We start from the raw sequence: 18,067 nt of genomic DNA, 5'->3' as shown, positions 1-18,067 counted from the left end.
TTAAATGAAATTTCTTTGTAAATGTTTCTCTTTTAGGAGAAGAGACTTCTAAGCTACTTTTCCAGGTAAAAATCTTCAAAATAATACTATTGAGCACATTCAACCAAAGCAAGACTTCACAATGTAACTTGGGCATTTGGTTCGATTTTCAATGGGTTCTTACAGTTAAGAAGACCATTATATTGCATCTTATGAGGGGAGACGTATTAGATGTGGTCAAAAATGTAAAATGCCATCCATAATGGTGTAATCAAAGCTATGTTTTGTTTTTATCTATGTTATACTAAAAAACAGGCTGTGCCCTGTGGACTCACTTGTATCTTGTACTTCCACATAATAGAAGTTATGGTTTTCTTCCACATGAAACTTTTTAGGCATTTGTAGAAGGGCTTCATACTATGTCTAAAAGATTTATTGGGAAAAAATACTGATGTAGAACAAAAATCTTGTTGTTCTACATCAAGTTTTTCTGACAAGATAGAGTTGCTATCAAAGTAAATTTACAATTGGCAGGCCAAAAATTATTTGGAAAAAGATGTTTCACTGGAGCTACAAAATAAATTGGCTGATGTTTTAAAATTCAAAAGGGAAATACAAATGATTGACCAAGACAATTTTTTTCCTATTGGATTTACAAAAAGAGCTTATTAAAGCCTTAAAGAACTCTGTACAATGGGACAAAGAAGAGAAATTAAATCCTATGATAATATTTAAATGATCTAAAGACAAAAAGGAAAAGGAAGAAATATATAATTGGTTTAATTGATCAAATTAAAACAAAATGTGTTATGACATCTTGGGATGAAGAGATAATTGTTTATAAATTTAGAAGAGACATGGTGTCACAAAACCTGTTTACACTTATTATGATATAGGATGGAAGTCATTTTTTAAATTCTCTTTCCTTTTTTAAGTTTAGTTGGTATTAGTTTTTATCAATATAATCAAAATTCTTAAGAGAAATATATATATTCAAAGAAGAACAGCTTCACACATATGGCTAAATAACAAATCACTGCCAAACATATGATTACAATAGTATTAAACCTAATAAATAGATATGGAAATCACAATGCCTCGGTTCACACAACAGACTAAAAACCCAAAGCAAACATACTATATTATGACTTAGTATGTTATACGAATCCAGGAAAGATAATCCTAATTTCTTGTCAATTTTTTTCTCAAGGTTAAAAATACAGTAATCCAATTCCCCCTCTCTTCATAAGATATTTATTCATTTCCAGTGTTCTGAACTCATTGTTTTGAATTCATCCCAAGTAATCTGAATCCTTTTTACATTGTGGTGTATAAAACATGCACTATGTTCAACCAACAAAGAAGAGATATTGTCCAATATGTGAGCTAAGTAACAACATTTTGGCTAGTTCATATCACAAATAAACAAGTCATAAGATGACTTCAAGGGCTGTGTGAGCCCTACATTGTGAGGCATGGTAAAAGCCAGCCCTGACTAGGAGAATGATTAAGCAAACTAGTAAGTTCTGTCTTAATTAAAACAATGGCACCCATTCAGCAGGTCCCTTCCCCAACCTACCTCTAGAGTGTTAAACAAAGCTTCTATTTCACTGACACATCCTTCAATTTTCAAAGATCTTTGTTGCAAAACATCTAAGAATCCATTCAACTGGCCCTGAAAGAGATAATATATATATATTTAAAATCATAATTGCCTAAAAAAGATTTATAATGGTTTCATGCATAGAATCGGATGCTAAAAATTGTTTAAGCTTTCATGAAAGGTTTCTCAAAAGCCATCATTGCATCACTGATACACAGCAAGAGACAGGCTCATTGGCAGTCCTGAAATCCTCACCTCGGAACTGAGGTCTGAATGAAATATTCATTTCATGCTATTGACCTACATGCTTGTTTCCTAAGAAGTAGGACGTATTGTTTTGGACTTACTATTGTATATTGTATGTGCTATTGTATATATACTACATTTTTTTCAGTTGTATTGGGTAGTATTTTTTTAATAGCACATGAATCAAAATGCAAAATCAGGAGATTTAAACAAATTGTTACGAAGAATCTATTTGGCAATAAGATTCATTAAAGTAGAATTAAAATGTGTGCTTTCTTGTTCTTCCTTCCTTCTTTCCATCCATCCATCCATCCATCTTCCTTGAAAGCTTTTGTCTATTTAACCTGTTTTTTCCAGCTTTGTGTCTCCAAATAGTACTTCTGCTTTGCATTCAAAAAAGTTATTAATTTTAAATCAATGCCTCAGAAAGCCCCCAATTTTGTAATGGTACCAGAGGTGGGTTGCTGCTGGTTCAGCCCAGATCGGGCGAACCGGTAGTAGCGCCAGCAGGAGACACTGCCCACCTACCCGGATGCTTCTGCGCATGCGCAGAAACATTGCACAGAAGGCACATGAAAGTGCGCCCAAAGCAGTAATAAAGAAATTGGCAACCCACCACTGAATGGTACATGTAATTATATAGAACCAATTAAGTAGGAAATGTATGTATCAAAGCCCAAGGGACAAATCCTTCAAACCTATACAGTATCTGACTTTCAACAATTGCCGAAAGTCTGTCAGATAACCAGTTTTTAAATGCACCAGAGATTGATATGAGCTGTTTTGACAGTTTTTGGATCTATTTGAACATTTAGGATACTCTGAGCACAGGATGTTTACAAGTTTACAAGGCTGTAGACTTCACAATGAACCAGCAGCCATTAGCTGAGTACAAGGCATTGTCAAACCACCAGTACTTGTCATCCAATAATTGATCAGATCTTTCCCCTCAGTTCTGTGTTTAAATGAAACTCCTTCACCCTCTTCACAAAATTAAATGGAAATAAACAGCTAATATACAGTATCCCATTTCTATGTGTACTGTTTTGACAAACTTCTATATATGAATATATTATATGAATATATTATTATTAATAATATATTATTAATATATTAAGTAGTATATTTGGGATATTAATAAGCTGGTGTGCTCAACCAGGGCAACTTTAAGATGTATGGACTTTCAGAATTCCTCAGCCAGCATGTGACAGTGCCCCCACAGCAGGAGGCAGGTAAACCAAAGAGCCCTGACCCTACTCCAGGTGAGAATACAGCAGGCCCTCTTAAGCCCTTGTCTACACTTTCTTTATTATTACATTTATTTTTCACCAATCCCACAGAGTTCATGGTGACTCTGAGTGGCATCCACTTCCTTGAAATAGTCCTTCTGCCTCCATAGTACAACAGTGTTGCTGCAGGAATTGATCCAGCTGCACTCAATTGCAAGGTCCCCATTATCACACCATGTCATCAACAGGTTGCTCATCATGTTACGCTTCCTGGATTGCGCCTTTATTTGGAGAGTCTTTGTGAGTTTGCAAGTTTGGAATAGCAAGCAGTTTTTCATTCTAGCTTCATCGGGTGGTTTTCTGGAAGATTCTATATATCAGAGTTTCCCAACCTTAGCAACTTTAAGGTGTGCAGACTTCAACTCCCAGAATTCCCCAGCCAGCCATGGGTGTTGAAGCCCACAGGGCTTGAAGTTGCTACATTTGGGAAAGCCTACTTTATATTAAGAGGAACATGGTGGCTCAGTGGCTAAGACACTGAGCTTGTCAATCAGAAAGGTCGGCAGTTCCGCAGTTTGAATCCCTAGCACCTCATAATGGAGAAAGGTCCCATCATTTGTCCCAGCTTCTGCCAACCTAGCAGTTGGAAAGCATGCAAAATTGCAAGTAGAAAAATAGGGACCATCTTTGGTGGAAAGGTAACAGCGTTCCGTACACCTTCGGTGTTTAGTCATGCCGGCCACATGACCACAAAGACATCTTCGGACAGATTTGAAACAGAGATAAGCACCACCCCACCCCCTAGAGTCGGGAATGACTAGCACATATGTGTGAGGGGAACCTTTACCTTTTTTACCTTACCTTACATTAAAGACACAGGTTAGAGAAAGGCTATAGAAGGGGAAAAGGCAGAACATTGTATCTGGTTCCTTTAGATTGCAGGCATCCTGTTTAATCAAATAAATGCTGTTTTGTCATATTTATTCCTGATAGGGTGTCTGTCAAAGGGGCACATTGGGAGGTTGGATTTTTAACATGCAGTCGCCATCTTGACATTTTTTTAGTTCCCTTGCTGGTTCCCCTGCTCCCTTTATTGTTTGACTTGCTTTTCCTCCACTTCTAATGCTGCTGTGACAAAACTGCACTTCAAATAATTGAAACTATACTCATGTAATATGCTGGGGGGTGGGGGTGTTCAAGTTCCCTCCTTGACTTTTCTTCAGAATATTTAGCCCTCTGTCTCCAAATAATTTGCAGACAACTGACCTTAATGGAAATCAAATATCACTATTTGCTTAAAAGGAAGATTAGGCTTTGAAATTAGCATAGGTGAACCCATTAATTATAAAAATGCATACAGCCGAATGCAATATTATATTCCAATGAATACATATTTCAGGTGGAAACATTTGATTTTAAAGAACATCCACTCTTAGCAGCTTATTATGCAGAGCACATTCTGTAATTGACAAAAGCTAAAATGGTTAGTTTTAGTTACCTGTGCATTTTTTTTTACAGAGGGATATGATCAGATATAAATACAGTAGTAGAAATGAAGCAGAAAATGCCATCTAAATGATCTTTCTGCCTGGTAGAGCTATACTCGTGAAGGAGACTTTATTACAGAGCTAGAATTCATTTCTGGCTCTCCTTCTAAATTGCAGGGCCAAAGGCAGATGTCACAGACTGTCCTTGGGTCCTTTGACTTTCAAGAAACTAATTTAGGGACAATTCCAAGGCCTATGATTCTGCTGATATTCTTAGCAGCTGCTTATCGTCCACCACAGTAATATGGAAAAGCTACCTTATCCCATGCTAGGTCCTTTTATATGGGTAATTCCCATAATTCTAGCCAATATCCTATGATTTGGAATTATATCTGCCCTGGGGCATCAGATTTGTGAGACTATTATATAAACCAGGACAGCAGCAAACCTTTAGAGCAGGGGTAGTCAACCTTTTTATACCTACCGCCCACTTTTGTATCTCTGTTAGTAGTAAAATTTTCTAATGGCCCACCGGTTCCATGAAAGCAGGAACAGCCACTAGTGGGCGGTAGGGACCAGGTTGACTACCACTGCTTTAGAGCATAGTGTCAGCTAAAAAAAACCTCCATTCATATTTCAGTTCTTAAAGAAGTTCATTAAGCTCTTAAAACAGTCTTTAAGACAGGAATGGGCACTAAGGTACATAACTGAAAATGTCCAAGCTTTTCCTGTTCACATGGACTTAGTTCTTTTGCTGGTAGTGTGTGGCGTTATGCTTCTAACTGTTTTAGGGTATAAAACTAAGCCAATCAGACAATTTCTCAGGTGGCTTTATTTCAAAATTAATAAATTAAGCAAAAAACATAAACACCAGAAGGAAGGGAGGGAGGAACGGGGGGAGGGAAAGAGGCTCATAACATTCAAGAAGAAGGCCAAGACTATATCTCTGCAATAAAATCAGAATATATCTGAAATATATGATTAGATGCTACACATAGTACCTACCTTTCATTTGATTGGGACTTCTAGTATCACTACTCTACTTTTCATATTTTATTACACTATGCTACGTTAAACTACATTGCACTGTGTTACAGTATACTATAGTATTTAATGTCCAAGTCGAAAATACTCCAGGGGTAGTTTACAGATATCAAAAGGATGGATGGATGGATGGATGGATGGATGGATAGTACAGTATCTTTCATACATACCAAACATCCACAAAAATTTATGAACAAACTCATAATGCTTTTTCCAGGAAAAGTCAGGGAGGGTATATCATATTTTAGCATCTGAACTAATGAAGTGAAGATAGCAATTGCAATAGCACTTAGATTTATATATCGCTTCACAGTGCTTTACCCCCCTCTCTAAGTGGTTTACAGAGTCAGGCAGCATATTGCCCCTAATAATCTGGGTCATGAAGGTTTCCCTGTGGATTGCATTCTACAGATAGGAACCCTTTAGAGAGAAAGCTTTCTTTCTCCTGTTATTCTAAGACATTTCAAGAGAAATGCTCACAATATTTATCTCAACAGTCAGACAGAAACAGACTTTCCGTGTGGTCATCCTTCACTGTTCAAAACCCTTGCTGTACTGCTCAAAGATCTTTACAATCTTTAAAATTAATGTGAAAAAAATGGTACAATTTTTGTTTGCTCTTGTTTTTGACTGAATCATAGAAGTATAGCAAACCTTTGGGTGAAATGTTCTGCAGTTATGCTGCCACCCTTCTAAAAAATAAATATGGTTAGCATCTTAACCATCTGAGATTGTATCAAAGGCTATGTTTACATTAACAGAAAACATGAGCAATTGTGCAACACAGGGCCTTTGATTTTCAAGATCTTCACCCATTTCCTGTTCTGAAGAGCTGCCTTTGATAGTCAAAGGGATACAAGTTCCAGTGTCTCCCAAGAGATATCTAAGTAAAACATGTGCAATGGTAGTCCATCCAAAATAAACCATGTTTAAAAGGTTCAGAGAAGGGTTGGAATTTTTTGGTCAACAGTTAAACAACTGGGAAAGCAACATTCTAAACTAAGAATCACAGCAGAAATTACATAGAACACTTAATGGCCAAATTCTGAGATTTTCTGATTTTTTTTAAAAGCATGGTTCTACTTCTGTGAGATGTAGTGTTTCCCATTACTACCCGTCTTCTTCACCTGTCTTCATTTCTCAAGAAAAAAGAGAGAGAACTTCAAGTTTCTGGGAAAAAAATAATGTCTGTGGAAATATCCCCTTGCTTTTGAGCCATTTAAGAAGAATTGTTATTCCTCCAAACCAACTATAAGCATGTCTTATATAACATAAGAGCTTGTATTATATTACTGATAAGTGTTTGCTTTCTTCATCTTGCAGCAATGTTGATTCCTTCAGATTTTCTTTACCTCAATACATTGCAAAGGGACATATTGTCTGCAGCCTTAAGGGTCAAAACGTCTAGAGGGCACTAGATATATATTGCTGCTTTTGTCTATTTTAGTTAAACACTAACATATGTCAGTGAGAACGAAGAGCAGTATAACTGCATGCTTTTCATGTCTTACCTTTAACACAGTCACAGCTGTACCCAAGTCAGCTACTTTATGGTCTTTATGCTCCTCAAAAAGCTTATCCTCAGAGGAGATGGGACATTTGCACTGGTAGCAGTAGGTATCCAAATGGGCTTGATCAACTTCTTTCTGTAGAAATTCATATTCTGGTACTTTTCTTTGTAGCATTTCAAGATCAAGCGATTCAGTCGTCTTTTCTTCAGCATACATTTTTGCCTCTCCTTCATTCACAAATTCGTAAGTATCACTAATGCCATCTAGGGAATCTTTATCATCAAAAAGCAATTCTTCATGAGCTATTTCTGAAGAGATTTCCTCCTGAAAGACATCATCATGGGTAACCACTTCGTAGTTTAAGAGCTCTGCTAGATCCTCGTCAATGTCACTGTCCTCTTCCTCTTTTATTGAGTATAATGGGTAGGTGTCAAAATCATGTGACAAAAGAGAATAGTCAACTTCCCCAATTTGTTTATCAGATTTTACCCCTGCTGCTAACTGGTCTGGTGTGTCATACTGCATTAGATGCTGGGCACTATTTTCTCCAATTCCGCTCTCCAGTTTTTGCACTTCAGTGTCCAAACATGGAAGATCTTTGTGATCTAAAACCTTTGTATCTTCCATTGGGGGCTCAACTAAAACATATGTATCTTCTAATTGTCTTTCCTCTTGCCTCTCCGCCTGGCCTAATCCTTCAAGAGACTGTGCATTTTTTCCTGCAATCTTTACAAGTTCACCCTCATCCATTCCATGAACTTCTTTTATTTCAGACTGTTGGTTTTGGATGATTGCATATCCAGCATCATTACTTGATCCATCTTGCCCAGCTGATTCAGTTTGATATAGAGTTGCTGCATAATCAAGTATTGGACTGCACTCTTCATCACTTGTTTCTTCTGGTACCTGCTGGCCTGTGTCATCAGATAAGGATTCTTCTTCTCTTCTCTGACTACTGTCATAATTGCTGGCTCCTGGGCTATAGAACTCTCTTCCGAAAGGAATTGCATGTGTTGGCTGACAAATCTTAATTTTTATGTCACTCACAACCTCAGTTACCCCATTTGTAAGTGTATCACTCACACATTCCTCCACTTGGGCAGATAGACCAGGTTGCATATCTGCAGATTCATTCTTTTTTCCATTTGGTTCGTAAGTATCTTCTGCGACTTTTGGTTGGGTTACAGTTTCCTCTTTAAAAGATTGACCATTTAAAATGTCTTCGTTCTTGGATTCTTCCACATTATTTGGAGTGTAATCTCTAGGAATTTCTTTCTCCAGATGTGTTTCAATCCCATCATCTGGAATATGATCTCTGATATGAAAAGACAGATCAATATCCTTAACTTCTTTACATTTGTGGTTATCTTTTTCAGAATCACCTGCTGCTTCTTCATAGAAATCTTTACATAAAAATGCCAAGGCAGGTGGCATCTCTAGAACCTCAGATTCTATTACAGTTATTGGCAAGGAAGCAGCTGGAGACTGAGACAACTCATCTTTCTCAGTATTAAATAAAACTGCATTAATGTTTGCTAAGTTCAACTCATGCTCTCTGCTTTTATCATCATCCCTAACAGCTTCAATCGTTTTATTTTCATTTGCTGTTTTTGAAATGTCTTGATGGGTAGCTGTTGCATTTTGTTTTTCTATCAATCCATTAGGGGCTTTATTTAATTGTCTTTCTAATAAAGACAGCTCCACAATATTCTTTGATTTTGCTGCTGGATATGCCACTTCCGCATATTGTTTATCTATATCATCAAATGGCCTCTCTGTGTCCTGAATAGACTTTTCTTTTTCTATTTGGGTGAAGGATGTATTTTCAATCAAAGTATCCTTTCTGACATAATCAATATTGGCATTATTAAAAACATTATCATCCTTGCTCCCTGGAATAACAGAAACCTCTTCCATTTCTCTGCTTTCCTTAATACTCTTCCCTTTTTCAATTTCCTTTGATTCATTTTCTGTCGTTTCATGGTGATCTACCTTTAACTCCTCTGTATATTGTTTATTTGGTTTGTAGACTGAAGGTTCCTTATCAACAACCACATCTCTAGTATCATTACATGCTTTTGTTTCCAACAATGAAATGGTTTCTACTGCCTCTGGTATAAGCTTTTTTCTATCAACAGAAGAAATGAGAGGAACATTAGTTTTCACAACTTCACCACTTTCAGAAATATTAACTATGTCTTTTCTTTGATCAAGATTAGGTAAGGCTTCTTCTCTCAATTTCTGTTGCTCTTTGAATTCCTTCTCTTTACTCAAAGAGTTTTCTGGCACTTTCAAAGCATCCTCCATGGTAGGCAATTGTTTTGTTTCTTCTGCTTTTGAAAGATGTTCTGTACTACTAATGACTCTGTCTACCTGGGGTTCTGATTCAAAATGTCTTGGAGAAAACTCAGTGTTCCTCTCTGCCACTGCATTTTTCTCAGAAAGGGCAGTTGAACCATTTATTGAGTCAGCATCCCCAAAAGGAGCTTGAGTTTCTAAATTCTCTTTTTCCGAGATCTGTGAGGAAAAGGTTTCTATTGCCTTTGCCTCAGAAAGAAGGAAAGCAGCAATGGACATGGGTTCTTCTGGCATCTCCTTTGTTATTACAGTTGTAGAAGTCTGAGTTTCTTGTTTCTTTTCAGGGTCCAATGTAGCAGAGTTGGATGGGCTCAATAAAGATGTTGAGACTAAAGAAGGATACGAATTCTCTTCTGGCTCTTTCACTTTCTTAGTGAAAAGAGATGAAATGTGTGGCTCTTGTTCAGAAGTCTGATTTTGTTCCTCAAATGAATAAAGTTCTGGTTGTTTTGAATAAGAAAAATCTAACTGTTTAGTATCCAGAGATGCAGTGAATGGTGGATGCAGATCAGGTTTCATTTCATTTTCTAACAAAACAGATGGCTTACCTTCTATTTGGGCGGCTTCAGACAGCGTTATCTGCATTTCTTGTTTTTTGGCATCATCCATTAACTGTGATAATACAGAAACACCAGAATCTATCTCTTCAGTTTTAGGCAGATAATCCTCTTGTTCTTGGGGTTTCATATCAGCCAATTGGGATGAATCTTCAAGAGTTGCAGAACAGTAAAGCTGAATTTCTTCCAGCTGTGATTCTTTAACTGGTTGCAACAAATTGTCATCTTTCAATGGTGCATCCTGGTCTTTTGAGCATTCGGTCTCAGAAGTTCTTCGTTTTTGGTCTTCTTTTTCTTCATGGCAATATAATATTCCTTGAGGCAAGATGGGAGGTGAATATAAAGCAGTTTCTTGCTTGGGTTTTTCTTCAGTGGAATTCAATGAAGTGAGACCTTCCAGCTCTGATTGCAATACCACAGGGCTATATAGCTTGCTATCCTGGCTCTCGGTTTCAGAATGTTGAGTAACAAGCAAATGAAATTGAGTTTCTTCCACATTTGATTTCCTAACAACTGCATCCATTGGTTCTTTGTTGAAAGCTGAATGAGGCTGCACTTGTTTCTCTTTTTCAGGAACAGAACAAGATGAAATAGGTTCAACAAAAACATATTCTGCAGACCGTGCTGCCGAAACAGGAGGCTGTTCACTTATTTCTTCAGATGTAGCATCATCTAGAAGGGATCTGGATTCCTCAGACACAGTTTTTGTGGCCATGGATGAATGCAGTGGTTCTTTGCTGACCTCCTCTACAGAAGAAGTTGTGAGGAACGGTAAATCTTGAAACTCGGGGACAGAGAAATTATTTTTTCCTATTTCAATTTGGTCCATAAGTTCTGAAGAAACAGCAGTGGATTGCTGTGAAGCTGGTAGTGAACTTACTACTGACTTGGTAAGTATTGCCTGAGGCTTTATTTTATCAGGGACAAATGATAAAATTAATGGTGGTGATCCAGATGCCTCATTTAATGTCTTAGACAAATCATTTTGATTTCCCTGCGTTTCTGAAGCAGAACCTTTTAATTTAGATGTTGGAATTATGGGTGCACTGCATTCCATTTCTTCCCTATCGTTTTTAGATGATATTGGCTGTTCATCTTCTGAGTCTGCTGTCACAGATACAGGCATTTGAAGGCCTTCTCCTTCTGCGCTTGAAATGGGAACGGATGCATCTAAATGTTTTCCCAGTTCAGGCATCTCAGTTGTGGAAGGAGTCTCCGATTGTGCAGTTATAAGTTCAACAGGATGTTTTGCCAGGTGCTTTGATTCTGGATCAACAGTGCCATAATGCTCTGTATCAGCTTTATTGAGTTGCATGCTTAAAAATTCAGGATCTTTGGCTGCAGTTCCTGAAATACCTTGATTTTCTTGCACATCTGTTAAATAATCTGACTGAGATAAAGCCTGCCTAGTTTGGGGCAAAGGAGGCTGGGTCCCATTGATCTCCTTTTTTTCTCCTAATTGCATTGTATCCACTTCTACGGGTAAGAGTGTTTGTGATAAATGCCAAAGAGTTTGCTGCTGAACATCATCTGTCTGTGGTGGCTCAAAACCAGGATATAATGAATCAGGTTTCAACGGCTTGATGATAGGTTTATCAGGTTGCATAATTTCCTTATGCATTTCATTGACAGAATGCAAAGCAGTTGTTCCTTCCAACAGGGATGAAACAGTAGAATTCTGCTGTATAAAATGCTCCCTTGATTCAGATTCCAATGGTTGCTTCGGTTGATCTTCACTTGTTTCACAAGAGGGTTTAGCTTGTTTTTCAACATCTGACTGTGCATTTATAGTGGGGTGCAACTGATTTTCTGAATTCAATTCTTGCATTTGGACAGGTGCTTCACCTGGGTGTTGTACAGATACAGTGGGGGAAAGTTGCCCTGTTTTTGTACCTATGCCAATTTCGGTCTCCCTGGAGTTAGATACTAATTCTTTTGCTAGGCCCTCTGTGGATGACAAGGATGGATTTTCTTCCTTTGTTGTTTCAGCATTTTGGAAAGACCCAGTAGAAAATGAAACTTCTGCTATTCCAGAAGTTAATTCAGTAGAATCAGACCAATTGCTTTGTTTTTTCATTTGCTGAGGCAGGCAGGGTATATTAGAATCTGGCTGTTCAAACAATGGTGCAGTAGCCTTTAGTGAGGGTGGCTCTGTCCCATGCATTTCCACACTGGCAATAAGAAAAGATGGAGTAGATAGCAACTGTTCTGATGAGCTGACTGGCTCAGTAACTTTGTCACTGAGAAGTAATATCTCTTCAGGTTCATGGGGTGCCTTTATGGATTTGGAGATCACAAGATGTTCTGGTTCTGACTGTGCTGGTGCTGTAGAGTGTTGTTGAGCCTTTTCCTCCTGTGCATTTGTAACTGAGAGTGTGGAATCTGGACCCAAAGATTCTGTTGAGGCAAGCGGAGTCTCTGTTTTGTCTCTTACATGTTTTCCTTCTGAGACAGTGGTTAGAGATGGCTGAATCTGAGCAGCTTGTCTTGGCAAGTCTGATTTCAATTTTTCTTCTTCTGCAGCATCTTCTTTAGCTGTAGTATAAGAAGACTCTGAAAGTCCGATGGGTTCTTCCACAGTGTTATGGATTTCCTGTGTTCTGGAAGCTAGATCAGGTTCAAGTTCAGTTTCTTCACCGTCTGATTTGTGGACCAAGGGAAGGTAGCCTGACTTTCTTTGGGAAAGCAGAGTGAATTGATCCTCCACCTTTGTTTTGTCTGACAACTGTTCTATTTCTTGCTCTCCTCCTTCTCTAACAGGATATGAAAATCTTGCCTTTTCAGGGATTGCCTCTTTGGTTTCAGTTAAATAAAGAGGGACTGTGGGCTGTTCTGTTTCTTCAACAGAATGCTCCAAGGGTGTAGCACTGACTTCCATTTCTGAAGGAATTGCAGATTCCATAGTCTGATTTCTAATTTCAGCTAAATCAGATTCACCATCAAATATGGGTTCAGATTCATGAACTTTGGATGTGTGTTCCAAACACTCAAACACAGGTAGCTGTTCTGTCTTTCTTTCAAAAGGTGCAGTTAATTTATTCTGTAATTGTTCCTTTTCTTTATATTCCTCTGCCAGCTGTTCTTTTTCTTCCCTTTCTGCTTCTTTAACAGAAGATAGTAATTTTGATTTTTCAGGGACGACACTTTTAGTTTCAGCTGAATCAAAAGAAAACTCTGCTCCAAAAGAATACTCCATTTGAAGCGGAATTGAGGATTCCATAGTTTGATTTCCAATTTCAGCAAAGTCAGACACTTCAGGGGCTGCTAAATGAGTTGCAGGTTCAGTTTTGTGAGCTTCAGACTTGTGGTCCAAACAACCAAACAAGGGTGGCTGATTTAACTTTGTTTCAAAAGGTGTAGTTGCTTTATCCTCTAACTGCTCTTTTCCTGAATATTGTCCCGTCAAATGTTCTTCTTGATTTTCTCCTTCTTTAACAGAAGATGGTAATCTTGCCTTCTCAGAGACGGCATGTTTGGTTTTAGTTGAATAAGGAGGAACTTCTTGCTTCTGAGCTTCTCCAGCAGAAGGCTCCAAGGGCTCATCTTCCACTTCCATTTGTGAAGAAATGTTGAATTCCATAGCTTGATTTCTAATGTCAGGTATTTCTGACACTTCAGGCTCCTCACCTACAGCTGCTAAATCAGACACAGGTTCAGTTTCATGATCTTCAGTGTTACGGTCTTGACAGCCAAGCAAAAGTAGTTGGCCTGGCTTTGTTTCAAAAGGTGCAGTTAATTTGTCCTGTAATCTTTCTTTTTCTGAACATTGCTCTGCCGGCTGTTCTTCTTCTTCTTGCTTTTCTCTCTCTTTAACAGAAGATGGTAACCTTGCTTTTTCGTCTTTCGTTTCAGTTGAATAAAGAGTAATTGCTTCCTGGTCTGCTTCTTTAACTGAATGCTCAAAGGGTCTACCACTGACTTCCATTTCTGAAGGAATTGCAGAGTCCATAGCTTGATGTCTAACTTCAGCAAAATCAGATGTTACAGACTCACCATGCCTTGCTGCTAAATGAGTTGCAGGTTCAGTTTCGTGAGCTTCAGACTTGTGGTCCAAATACCCAAACAAGGGTGGCTGATTTAACTTTGTTTCAAAAGGTGTAGTTGCTTTATCCTCTAACTGCTCTTTTTCTGAATATTGCTCTGCCAGCTGTTCCTCTTCTTGCTTTTTTTCTTCTTTAATAGAAGATGATAATCTTGCCTTCTCAGAGACGGCATGTTTGGTTTTAGTTGAATAAGGAGGAACTTCTTGCTTCTGAGCTTCTCCAGCAGAAGGCTCCAAGGGCTCATCTTCCACTTCCATTTGTGAAGAAATGTTGAATTCCATAGCTTGATTTCTAATGTCAGGTATTTCTGACACTTCAGGCTCCTCATCTATAGCTGCTAAATCAGATACAGGTTCAGTGTCATGATCTTCAGTGTTACGGTCTTGACAGCCAAACAAAAGTAGTTGGCCTGGCTTTGTTTCAAAAGGTGCAGTTAATTTGTCCTGTAACCTTTCTTTTTCTGAACATTGCTCTGCCGGCTGTTGTTCCTCTTCTTGCTTTTCTCTTTCTTTAACAGAAGATGGTAACCTTGCTTTTTCGTCTTTTGTTTCAGTTGAATAAAGAGTAATTGCTTCCTTGTCTGCTTCTTTAACTGAATGCTCAAAGGGTCTACCACTGACTTCCATTTCTGAAGGAATTGCAGAGTCCATAGCTTGATTTCTAACTTCAGCAAAATCAGATGTTACAGACTCACCATGCCTTGCTGCTAAATGAGTTGCAAGTTCAGTTTCGTGAACTTCAGACTTGTGGTCCAAATACCCAAACAAGGGTGGCTGATTTAACTTTGTTTCAAAAGGTATAGTTGCTTTATCCTCTAACTGCTCTTTTTCTGAATATTGCTCTGCCAAAAGTTCTTCTTGCTTTTCTCCTTCCTTAACAGAAGATGGTAATCTTGCCTTCTCAAGGATGGTGTCTTTGGTTCCAGTTGAATCAAAAGGAACCTCTTGTTTGTCTGCTTCTTCAACTGAAAACTCCAAGGATGTACCACTGACTTCCATTCCTGAAGGAATTGTGGAGTCCATACTTTGATTTCTAATTTCAGCGAAATCAATCACTTCAGGTTCAGCATTCATAACTAGTAATTCTGATGCAGATTCAGTTTCTTGAGTTTCTGGTTCCTGAACCAACGACAAGGGTAGCTGGTCTGATTTTGTTTGTAAAAGCACAGTACATTGCTTCGGCATCATTTCTTCATCTGAAGATTTCTTTGATAATTGTTCTTTCTCTTGCTTTTCTTTTTTTCTAACAAGTGATGGTAATTTTGCCATCTCAGGGTTAGCGTCTGCGATTTCAGTTGAATGCTTCTCTGCTTCTTCAACAGACTTCACTAAGGATGCATCTTTGATCTCCAGTCTTGAAGGAATTGTAGATTCCATAGATTGAGTTCTAACGTCAGGGAAGTTACAACTTTCAGGTTCACAGGGAGTAGCTGCAATATTATGATGGTGCTGTACCCGTTGAATCGAAGTTTCTGACAACAATGTTCTAAATGAGTCAGATTGATTTTCTATTTCTGATTCAACATAAGGAAGCGGTTCGACAGGAACTGGGGAACAAGGCTGAGTTACTTGATTCTCTGATGGTGACCTCACTTCTTTTAATAAATCAGAAACTTCGAAGGTCATTGGTGTATGATCCTGAACTTCCTTTTTTTCACCAACAAAGTTGAATGATTTTTCCAGTGCGGTATTTGAACTATCTGGAGAAACAGACTGTTTTTCCTTTTCTTCCATTTTGTCAGATTCAGCTGGTTGAATCAGTTCTGGAAGGGAGGGATGAATTGCAGGTGAATACTGTTTGGCGTCTTGCCTCTTTGCTTTGTCATCAAGGTGTGTTGAAATTTTTGGTGTCTTTTCTAAAGGCTTCTTTTGTGTTTTAGGGAGAAACAAATGCTGTGGTTTCCTCTCCTCTTTACTGTAAAGTGCAGACTTTGAACTTTTTGTCTCTACGTGTCTGAAATTATAACTCAGAACTTCCTTCTTGTTATTCTTCTCTGTGGCGTTTGGTTCAATGTGCCGTAAAGATACAGATATGCCTCGTCTGGAGAAAACTTTGGGTGGTTCTCTGGGTTTCCTGATCACCTCTGAGGGGGGAGGCATATCTTTATTGTTTATCCTTCGGAAAACCTTTTTATGCCTTTCTTCCAATACAGCAGTGATTTGAAGAATCCTGGCTCTTACTGTTCCCTTGATAGGCAGCTCCCCTTTTCTCATCAAAGTATTTTCTTTCTCCTCTGGCCCAGAGGTCACTTCCTGTGTTATTTGAACCAAATAGTCTTTAATCTTAGAAGGTTGTACTTGAGAGGGCCATGATTGTGGATCAGATGGATCGAACTCACTTTCTTCAGCTTTTTTCAGCACTGGCGCCTGACAAAAATCACATTCTTGGCTGTCGGGTTCGGTCGTCTCTTTTAACGTCTGATGGGTCGAATTGCTCGGTTTTTCCTGCGTAGTCTTTCTCTCTTCCTTCAGGAAAGTAACTTTCTCCGGAGAACAATCTGGATATGAGTTTTCCATACTGTATACCCCAGATGTAACGCTGGCTTCTGAGGCATGGGATGTGGAACATCTGCTTGAATTGGTCTCCCATGTTAAGCTACTTTCTTCACTTTGAATGGCCTCCATGGCATCAGACAACTTGGATTTCATCTCTTCATTCTGGCTATGTTTTTTAAAACTGCTAAAAAAACAAATAGTAAGAAACTATAACATTCTTTAAAAAAACACATGAATAATAAAATATATAAATATTATACTTTTCAAAGTAAATCTGTTTCATGAGACAGTACTGGGACTGAAAATCTTCCTTACCATAAGAATGCAATGTTGGACTACTGTTATACGATACTCTAAGATAATTTAAGGCAGGAGAAAAAGTTGTCCTAATAGTCCAAAATTGATTATGAATTTGTATATGTGTAAGTGAGAGGGGGATATATTTATGTTCTGCATGCCAGATTTCAGCAGTAAGTTTCAGCTTCTTGACTTTACACAGCTTAAACTCATAGTGTGGTGTGTGGTTAGATAAGAATTTATTTGCCAAACTGGAAGAAACTACATTGACTAGCTGATTGGCCTCTGTCAATGAGAGAGTTCCTTCCTTACTCCCCAAACAATTTGAATGTATTGCTCCTTCTTTCAGCCTTCCCCTGTGTTTCATAGCTGGATGGTTGAAGCTAAGTGGTTGTCGGTTATTAACAAAATTACCGGTAATAACTTTGCCCTGAGAACTGGTGATTCTTTTCTCAGCATTCACAAAGACCATGCTTTAAATAATGTCTGCTATAGAAATGTGTGAAAATGTTGCAAATTTGAAATATTTTCAGCTAATACTTTTATTAAGGTCAGAAATTTATTGTCCATTTCCAATGAACTAAGAATAGGTGATTCCAGCTTCAAGAAGCTAATTTGGGTTCAGAATGGGCTATTTTTACTTAGAAGTCTTTGAAACCAAAATCTTTTGAAGGCTTTAATATGCTGAAAATTTTGATCTTGCTGGCTTAGTTAAAAAAAAAGTAGAGTTCTTAAAGGTATATGAAATACCAAAACTTCTTCCAGGTTCCTGGTATCTTTCTCATACTTTCATTAGCCTTCGATGAGTTAAGAATATTACTAATTACTAACAGCAATAGCCACTATTACTAAGGAGTCTGATGTACCATGGAACAAATCAATGTCACTTGAATCTCAGTGATCCTTAGTATTCCTAATCAAAGGAATAACATTTATGAAAAACTATAAAAATATTTTCATTTTTTTTTTACCAAGACTATGTAAAACAGGCACATTGTCTTTGAAAAATAAGGTAACTACCTTAAGTAATTCTAGATCAAAACTCATTTCTCGTGTTTCTAAAATGGATATAAAGGCATAGAGGTTCCCTAGCACAGTCACATTGAATTGTAAAGTTTATTCTGTTGGGAAACAGCATCTACAAAGGCCTGTTATTTCTGGAAGCTTATATTCCTAACTACAAATGGAGAACTGACCCTCATTACACTTTCTCACACC

General features: G+C 38.0%; 1 protein-coding gene across 1 annotated transcript in view; it reads right to left on the bottom strand.

The window, feature by feature from the left end:
• Window positions 1–18,067, bottom strand: part of CMYA5 (cardiomyopathy associated 5) — a 64,491-nt gene that overhangs the window by 40,358 nt on the left and 6,066 nt on the right. The window contains exons 2-3 of the mRNA XM_032213874.1: window positions 7,100–16,736; window positions 1,559–1,654 (exon numbers count right to left, since the gene is read on the bottom strand). Of these exons, the coding sequence (XP_032069765.1) occupies window positions 1,559–1,654; window positions 7,100–16,736 (9,733 nt within the window). The remainder of the gene's footprint in view (window positions 1–1,558; window positions 1,655–7,099; window positions 16,737–18,067) is intronic.

The sequence above is a fragment of the Thamnophis elegans genome, chromosome 3 (genome assembly GCF_009769535.1).
Source record: "Thamnophis elegans isolate rThaEle1 chromosome 3, rThaEle1.pri, whole genome shotgun sequence".
Taxonomy (NCBI): domain Eukaryota; kingdom Metazoa; phylum Chordata; class Lepidosauria; order Squamata; family Colubridae; genus Thamnophis; species Thamnophis elegans.
This window is presented reverse-complemented; position numbering and strand designations above follow the sequence as displayed.